Below are 9,173 nucleotides of genomic sequence, written 5' to 3' on the forward strand. Positions count from 1 at the left end.
GCCTGTATTCTCAGCTACTCCAGAGGCTGAGACAAGAGGATCCCTTGAGCCTAAGTGTTTGAGGTTGCTGTGAGCTAAGAGGCACATAATGACAGAGCAACAGAAAGACTCTGTTCAAGAACAAAAAAAGGTCTGCAATTTCCAAATGGGAAAGAGAGGAAGAGAAAGGAAGAAAGAAGGAAAGTAGGAGAGAAAGAAAGGGGGAAGGAGAGGAAAGGGAAAGGGAAGAATGGAAGAAGAGCAGGAGAGAGAAGGAGAGAGAATGGGAATGAGAGGGGATGGAAAAAAGGAAAGAAAAAAGTCAAGGCAAATAATAAAACAAGAATGTTAATCATTAATGAATCTAGGTGAAAGGTATATGGGTATATGGGTGTTCAATGCACTATCTTCCAAGGTTCCTGTAGATTTGAAAAGGAAAAAAAAAAGAATAAAAAGGAAAACAAAATACCACACCACCCCTCACCTAGCTAGGAGTGATTTTCTCCCTTTCACTCTTCTAACACTTAGCAATGTCACTCAAATAATTAGAGATCACCTCTGAGAATGTGTCTTTTTTCCCATGAGCTTCTGAAATGTAAAAACGTTTTTCAATTCTTTGCCACCTTCTGCACAGCTAGCATGTGGCCCAGCACACAGTGGGCAGTGGCAAGTATGAGTTGGAAGTGAGTCTGGCTGAGAGATGTGAGATGTGAGGTATTCACCGATGAGGCTGGCAACTGCAGAGCCAGGGCCTGAAACTGCAGCATCAGTTCTTTTTTTTTTTTTTTTTATTGAGACAGAGTCTCACTTTACTGCCTTGGTAGAGTGCTGTGGTGTCACAGCTCACAGCAACTTCTGCCTCAGCCTCCTGAGTAGCTGGGACTACAGGCACCTGCCACAATGCCCAGCTATTTTTTTGTTGCAGTTTAGCCGGGGCTGGGTTTGAACCCACCACCTTTGATATATGGGGCTGGCGCCCTACTCACTGAGCCCTGCAGCATCAGTTCTGATGAAAGGCATGACAGGTCCTCTTGGCTGCCCAGGTTAGGTCTAGCGGAGAATTACCCATGCCTGCAGCCAGGTCTTTCTAGTGGGACTAATGAATGGAACTGGAGTCTGAGAGTCCTGTTAGAAACTATGTAAATGGTTTTCAGGTCGATACTTTGTATACTACAAAGCAATAGAAAAGTAAAGTGCTCTCATAATCCTTTCTCTTTCTTTTTTGAGACAGAGCCTCAAGCTGTCACCCTGGGTAGAGTGCTGTGGCATCACAGCTCACAACAACCTCAAACTCCTGGCCTTAGGCAATTCTCTTACCTCAGCCTCCCAAGTAGCTGGGACTACAGGTGCCTGCCACAACACCTAGCCATTTTTTGGTTGTAGTTGTCATTGTTGTTTGGCAGGCCCAGGCTGGATTCAAACCTGCCAGCTCTGGTGTATGTGGCTTACGCTTTAGCTGCTTGAGCTACAGGTGCCCAGCGAACCCTTTCTCTTTTAATTCTTACAATGACCCTAAGGGATCATGTTACAGTATCTTCATCTGACAGATGAGGAAACAGGCTCAGAGAAGCAAAGTGAACTTCTCTAAGGTCACACAAGAGGAAATGGATTCAATCCCATGTCTTTAAGACTAAAATTCAAAACCATGCTGCCTTTTCTGTGGTCTGACTCCTAACCAAATAGCAGAAAGATACACTTACCTGGTTCATTATTGGTCGGGACTACATTTCCCCACACTGTGAGATCACCACAGGCAGCTTGGGCTTATTGTTGGGGCCTGTGGGAACATTCTAGGAGAGAAAGCACAGCAGAGATTTACCCACTCAGGTGCTTACTTGTTCTCTCATGGAACCTTCCTTTACTGATGTCTCTTAGCCCTGTGCCAAGAACCCAGGACTCAAGACTGATGTGCAAGTTCAGATCTTGGTAGATAGATGAGGAACATGACACAGAGCACAGAGAAAATGCAAAGCACTTAGAAAACCGCAAACTGATCGTATATAATAATACAATAAGTGTGTAAGGCAGAGTTGGATAAAGGGTAGATGAAGCAACTAAATTGCTGTGTACTGAAGTCAGGGAAGGATTCGCAGAAGAGGGAACATTTGATCTAGGTTTGAAGGGATGAATGGGATCCCACTAGGAGGAAAAGAAAAAGGAGCATTCCAGGCAAAAGAAACAGCATACTCATTCTCAACTATTATCTCTTACTAACTTTAGCAACTAACTTTCTCTCCTCAGAGGCAGGAAAGAGCAAGAAGCAGGGATATGTATGGCATATTTGTTTATTTATTTATTTTTGAGACAGAGTTTTATACTATGTCTCCCCTTGGTAGAGTGCTATGGCATCATAGCTCACAGCAACCTCAAACTCTTGGGCTCAGGTGATTCACTTTCCCCAGCCTCCCAAGTAGCTAGGACTACAGGTGCCTGCCACAATGCCCAATTGTAGTTGTCGTTGTTTAGCAGGCCTGGGTCAGGCTCGAACATGCCAGCTCTGGCTGGTATACGTGGCTGGCACCGTAACCACTGAGCTACAGGTGCTGAGCCATATGGCATATTTATTTATTTATTTATTTATTTATTTTTTGAGACAGAGCCTCAAGCTATCCCCCTGGGCAGAGTGCCATGGCATTACAGCTCACAGCAACCTCCAACTCCTGGGCTCAAGCGAGTCTCCTGCCTCCGCCTCCCAAGTAGCTGGGACCACAGGCGCCCGCCACAACGCCCGGCTATTTTTTTTGGTTGCAGCTGTCATTGTTGTTTGGCGGGTCCGGGCTGGGGATTCGAACCTGCCACCTTAGGTGTACGTGGCTGGCGCCTTAGCCGGTTGAGCTATGGGCGCCAAGCCCATATGGCATATTTAAAGAAGAGCTAGCAGCCTGATGTGATTGGAATGTGGAAGACAGCAATGGCATGAGAAGGGTCCAGGGAGAGGTATGCAGGTCTCAGATCATGAAGGATCTTGAATGCAATGCTGAGAACTTTATCAAGCAGACTATAGGGTCATCAGAGGCCAAACTTCAGTGTAGGCCTGAAGGGCTAACTTATGGGCCCAAGAAAACATGGGAGCAGGTGGTCCCTCCACCTGTGAAACTGGAGGCAATGAAGACTGGGCCTAACAAACTGGAGCCCCTCTCTGCCTCAATACTAGTTAGACAGGACCAGGCCAGAATGGCTGAGGAGGAAGAAATCTAAGCAGGACTTACCTCAATCTTTCTCATCACTAGAAGTCCATCAATGATTTTTCCTATAGGAAGAGTATGAGCTGGACTTTATTCTTCTTATTTGCAGAGCATTTTCCAGCTTCCAGTGCCCACCCATTCTTAGCTGTTATCTCATTAGACCCTTTTACTAACTTTGGGAAACTGAAATTCAGGTCACAGGTCATAAGTAGCAGAGTTAGGGCCTGAACCTTGAAGAGATTCCAAAGCCCCACTGTTACATGTTGCCTCTGTGGCATTTCTTTAGTGTTAGCATCTGGGTCCCTCAACCCCAAAAACTTATTAGCCAAGTGGTTCTATACTGTATCAGATGGCCCCTCTGTGCTTCCCTTCAGGTCTCTAACCACACATTCCCCACCTCTCCACCATTTCCACTTGCCCGACTACTACAAACAGCAGTATATCTATTGAGCATGCTGGGTAAAGAGTTCGAGGACTGTTTCTCTGGAAGTCCCACCCTGGATGACTGAGGCCTGGATAATGGGTAGGAGCAGGACTTACCAAACACTACATGCTTTCCATCCAGCCAATCGCACTTAGAGCAGGTGATAAAGAATTGACAGCCATTTGTACTGGGACCACTGTTTGCCTGATAAAAATCAAATATACCTACAGTAAGTTTCCCTGGCCTTTTAAGTGAAGGGCAAGATTCCCAGGAAGAGCGTGGAACCTAATTCACCCATCCTTTCTTTCAGCAGACCTAACTGAGCACCTATGAGTCTTGGCCTAAGCTAGGATCCAAGCACACAGAAATGGACAGGACACACAACCCCTGCCTTCAAGGAGCTGGATTCTCTAATAAATATAAGTTTCTCCTCCACTCTGAATTTTTATAATGGGAACAGTGTTTATGGGACATAACTTGCTATAGTTGGTCTAAAATTAAAACTAGATTATAGTTGCCAATTAGCTACTAGTTGAGAAAAGGCCTGCTGCCTTTTGTGTATATGCAATAAGCTGTTTTGTCTGAATGGCAATGTAGGTGTTCTAACAATAATAATTTAAAAAATTTAAGATGATGGCTAGGCATGGTGGTTCCTATCTATAATCCTCACACTCTGGGAGGCCGAGGCGAGAGGATCACTTGAGCTCAGGAGTTCGAGACAAGCCTGAGCAACAAAGAGTGAGATCTTGTCTCTATTCTTATAAAAATAGAAAAAATTAGCTGGGCATGGTGGCACATGCCTATAGTCCCAGCTACTGGAGATGCTGAGGCAGGAGGAGTTTGAGTTTGCTATAAGCTGTGATGACACCACTGCATGCTAGCGAGGGCAATAGAATGAGGCTAAAAAAAAAAAAATTAAGAAAGTTTAAGAAGCTGGGCCTTCGCCTATAATCCTAGCACCCTGGGAGGCCAAGGTAAGTGGAGTGCCTGAGCTCACAGGTTCAAGACCAACCTGAGCCAGAGTGAGACCGCATCTCTAAAAATAGCTGGGTGTTGTGGCAGGCGCCTATAGTCCTAGCTTCTTGGGAGGATGAGGCAACAAGATCACTTGAGCATAAGAGTTTGAGGTTACTGTGAGTTATGATGCAATAGCACTCTACCAAGGGCAACAAAATAAGACTATCTCAAAAAAAAAAAGTATAAGGAGCTACTATGCATGTTCTATTCTGGACAAAGACAACATTTCATCAATGATGTTTGTTTTATAGTTATTCATATTTATAATTATTCCCAAAACCTTTTAATGCAGGAAAAAGTTTTTAAATTGAGAATCTGAAACTCTCTAATCATATTTCTTCCTTTTTCCTTCCTTGAAATTATTTTTACAGCATTATATTTAATAATATATTATGAAAGAAAAGTATACAATAACAATGCCAAGTGATATTTAGCAAATTTTATTTTCATATGAAGTCTACTTTTGTACATTTTATACTGATACCACTAACCTGTAATTAATTTGCTAAACCCAGACCTGAAAAAAGACTTTTCTTTTTTTTAAGAGACGGGGTCTCACTCTGTTGTCTAGGCTGGAGTGCAGTGGCATGATCATAGCTTACTGCAGCCTCAAACTAGACTCAAGGGATCCTCCTGCCTCAGCCTCCCAAGTAGCTGGGACTACAGACACTTATCACAACACCTGGCTAATTTTTTTTTTTACCTTTTGAAGAGATGAGGTCTTGTTATGTTGCCCAGCTGGTCTCAAACTCCTGGCCTCAAGTGATCTTCCTGCCCTGGCCTCTTGATATGCTGAGATTATGGGCCTGAGCCACTGTACCTGGCCTTAAGCCCAGATTTGTTTACATTAAAAAAACCCAAGCTGGCTCAGCGCCTGTGGCTCAAGTGGCTAAGGCATCAGCCACGTACACCTAAGGTGATGGGTTCGAATCCAGCCCGGGCCCGCCAAACAACGACGGCTGCAACCAAAAAATAGCCGGGCGTTGTGGCGGGTGCCTGTGGTCCCAGCTACTGGGGAGGCTGAGGCAGGAGACTCGCTTGAGCTCAGGAGTTGGAGGTTGCTGAGAGCTGTGATGCCACAGCACTCTACCCAGGGGGACAGCTTGAGGCTCTGTCTCAAAAACAAACAAACAAACAAACAAAAAAACCCAAGTTAAGTTTCAGCAGTCACTGCCTTAAAACAGTGTCTGTGTAACCATGTACATATTTTATTGTAGAAGACGGAGAACTGAAAGACTAATATTTTATTACAGTAAATACAAGTATCATAAAATTAATATTACTGAGACAAAACTATATTAGATCCATCACTAGCCTTAATCAAATGCTGTTAGATTTAAGCAGTTTGACTGTGATTAATTGTGAAGGAAAAAAATGTTTATATGAAATACTAGAAATACATTAAAGACAATGTCTAGCCAGGTGTGACCTCTGATTAGGGATTTTATATCATACTTCAGAAACACCCCCATGTAAGTGTTTTTTTTTTTTTTTTTTTTGCATGTATTCAAGAACATGTCATATATAATAGTAAGGGACTACCTCAGCTGGCCAGAGGAGGCCCATGCTTTGGAACAAGTAACAGAACTCCCAAGGACCCAATTCATTCTGTTTATCTTTATTTTTCATTTTTTGTTTTCCTTTTTTCCTGCTCATGTATAATCATTTATTAGCAGGCAGGCACACAAAACAGTCATATATGTTTTTATACCTTGAGGACACTCCCAGCCCTTAGGCACTCATTTGTTCATTCTTTGTGGTAGTTTACCTTATGTGCATGGAATAAACCCTGGAGCCAGGTGACCTAGCTTGAACCCCAGCCCCACCACTGTGTGACCTCAGTTTAGGCATGTAATGTCTCTGTGCCTCAGTTTCATTATTTATTCCTATCTCAAAAGGATGTTGAGAATATCAAAATGAATTAATACATTATTAGGAGCTTATTGAATAAGTATTCAATAAACATCAGCAATTGTTCTGGTTATTACTCAGTCATTCATCAACATGTGCTCAGCAGACTTTCTCTGTTAGGTAATAAGGCCAGTCTCTGCCCTTGAAGAACTCGTGATTTAGTAGAAGATGAAAGCAAAAGCAATAATGCTACAAGGTATGTGACAGCACAGGTTAACCAGTGCCAGCCTGCAGGGGATGGATGTCTGGGGCAGAGACCAGGGCTTCCTTCCATTTTTCTGACTTCTCCATAGAGGCTAACACTGTGACATGAACATGAGGGCTTCTAATGCTCATGGTAAAGACATGAGCCCCACTAAACTGCTGCTTCTGCACCCTTTACCTGCACTGGCCCAGCCTGACTTTCCCAAATGGGGGGTTATTCATCTCACCCTATTATTACTACAACCTCCTAAATGGCATCCTTGCCCCAGACTCTCCATCCCCATCTGCCACTCACACTGCAGTCAGGGTCTTCATTCTAAAACACAGCACTGCTCAACCCTGCTCAGAAATGTGTAGCATGGCTCTCCATAAGGTATAAAAGAAAGTCCACACACCTTGTCCTTATTCTGGCATATAAAGCCTTTCAGGAGTTTTGTCTGCTTGCTTCTCTCATTGTTTCTACCAGCCATTCCTTCCCATATACATTCTATGTTCTCATCACCTTAGTCACATTCTGTTCCCTGAACGTGCTACCTGCTATTTCGTGGCTGTAGATCTTTGCACAGCCTGTTAACTGGACGTGAAGTGCTCTTTTTTACCTCATCTAGTATAGAATTCCTCTAAGAACCCAAATGTCCCCTCCTCTGTGAAGGCTTCTCCAGCAGCATGCCTCATTTCCCTGGGCCCTCACAATCCTTTACATCCACTGAAGGGCCCTTGCCGTAATACAGTGATGGCACATGTTACCCTACACTGGACTGGTTGGTTTACATGTGTGTTTCCCCTGTTCAATGTTAAGTATCACGAGGGCAGGGATAACTTCTGTATTCTTATTCCTTACCATAAGGTGGGAAAAACAGTGGCTTTGAACAAATCTTTACTCAACAAATGCCTGAGCATGTGAGTGGAAGAGTAAACAATGAGTCTTCTGAAGTAAGAGTTGGAGCACTGACAGAGGGCAGTGGGTGATAGAAGTAGGAAATTTAGAGGACTGGAGAATGAGGGAAGCAAAGAGGGTGGAAAAGGAGGAGTGAGGGGTAAGAGGATGTGTGCAGAGGTGGCGTAGATAAAGGGACAAAAGTGAGAAGGGCAGGGTGGCTGTGTGTGGAGTGAGATGTGTGAGTCAGGGAAAGGGTGCTGGGAGCAGTGTGCAAGGAGAAGCCAGTGCACAGCTAGTAGGCAGTGTGAGTGGTCGGGTGTTCTGAGTGAATCATGTCAAGTGGGGGTGATGAGCAGGGGAACACTGGACTTGAAAGCACGACTGGTATACTTTGAGCAGTTAAGTGTGAATGCCCAGCCACACATCCTGTCTCAAACACAGGCTAGGAAGCACAAATCAGAGCTCAGTTTTAGTTTCTCAGCCTGTTAGTGTATCTTGTCTAACAAAAGCAAATCAATCTGAGGAAGGTGGTGGCAGAGGGGAACCCTAGGCTAAGCAAGAGAAGAAAAGCATTTGCTTCCATCCCAAGAGACAGCACTGGGCCTCAAGAAGGACCCAGAAACTAGGTGGCTGTAAGTCTAACCCAAAATCTTGATTGGATCTCACTTACCATGGAAAGCAGGCCTGGAGCAGAGTGTCTAAGTTTAAAATTTTCATCTGCAAATGGCCCCCGGTAAATACTGGCAACTCCAGTACCATCTCCCTGAATAGACAGAAGGGAAGTATTAGTGATTTGGAGTGCCAGCCTCCCTGGAAACCAGAGAAAGACACTGTGGTTGAACCTAAAGCTTAGTTTTTTAAGTCTGCTTTTACTCTTGTTGATCACTTTGGAAGCCACACAGATTTGTCCCTCCCCTGCAATCAAAGCAAGCCTCATACAAGGTGCCTGCAGCCTACAAGTCTACCCAGGGCATCTCACAGATTGAATAGGTCCCAGCTGGGCCTCTAGAAATATAGATTAAGGCACAGCAAAGCAGGGAACAGTAGCAACACATTGATCACAGACATAATCCCTGCCATTCCCAAAGACTCTCATGCCTGTAGTCACATAAAAGTACCCATTTAAGTGACTACCACCCCACTCCCTCAAACTAGAATGGGTAAGCGCCTCTGGTCTGTATAACATGACCCCATTCTCCTGCTCAAAGTTGACTGATACAGGGAAGGATGCCTAATTCACACTGGGCCAACTAGAGTTCCCTCTCTGGGAGTCTAGCAGTGGGAAAGACGCTCTCTTTGAGGTTGAATTTGTATCATGTAAACCTGGAAGCTGGAGGTGACTTTATTCTCCAGGGCGGGCAGGAGAACAGAGAGTACATAGTATACATGTGTAAAGAGCACTACAGAAACAGAGATATATGGAAATACGTATCTGATCATAAATTCTCAATTTTTGCTTATATTAGCTTTATCTGTGTGATCTTTGTGCTCTTCCAATAACCCTGTGGAATACAGATCTTCACCTTCCTCATTTTTAAATTGAGCAAACCAAAGTCTTTTTTTTTTTTTTTTT

General features: G+C 44.1%; 1 protein-coding gene across 1 annotated transcript in view; it reads right to left on the bottom strand.

The window, feature by feature from the left end:
• PPIH (peptidylprolyl isomerase H) overlaps positions 1-9,173 on the bottom strand; it is a 30,797-nt gene that overhangs the window by 11,192 nt on the left and 10,432 nt on the right. The window contains exons 6-9 of the mRNA XM_012810870.2: positions 8,271-8,363; positions 3,705-3,792; positions 3,189-3,229; positions 1,680-1,769 (exon numbers count right to left, since the gene is read on the bottom strand). Coding sequence (XP_012666324.1) covers positions 1,701-1,769; positions 3,189-3,229; positions 3,705-3,792; positions 8,271-8,363 — 291 coding nt within the window. The 3' untranslated portion in view covers positions 1,680-1,700. The remainder of the gene's footprint in view (positions 1-1,679; positions 1,770-3,188; positions 3,230-3,704; positions 3,793-8,270; positions 8,364-9,173) is intronic.

Source organism: Otolemur garnettii, unplaced genomic scaffold (assembly GCF_000181295.1).
Source record: "Otolemur garnettii isolate 467f Iridium unplaced genomic scaffold, OtoGar3 scaffold00144, whole genome shotgun sequence".
In the NCBI taxonomy this organism is placed as follows: domain Eukaryota; kingdom Metazoa; phylum Chordata; class Mammalia; order Primates; family Galagidae; genus Otolemur; species Otolemur garnettii.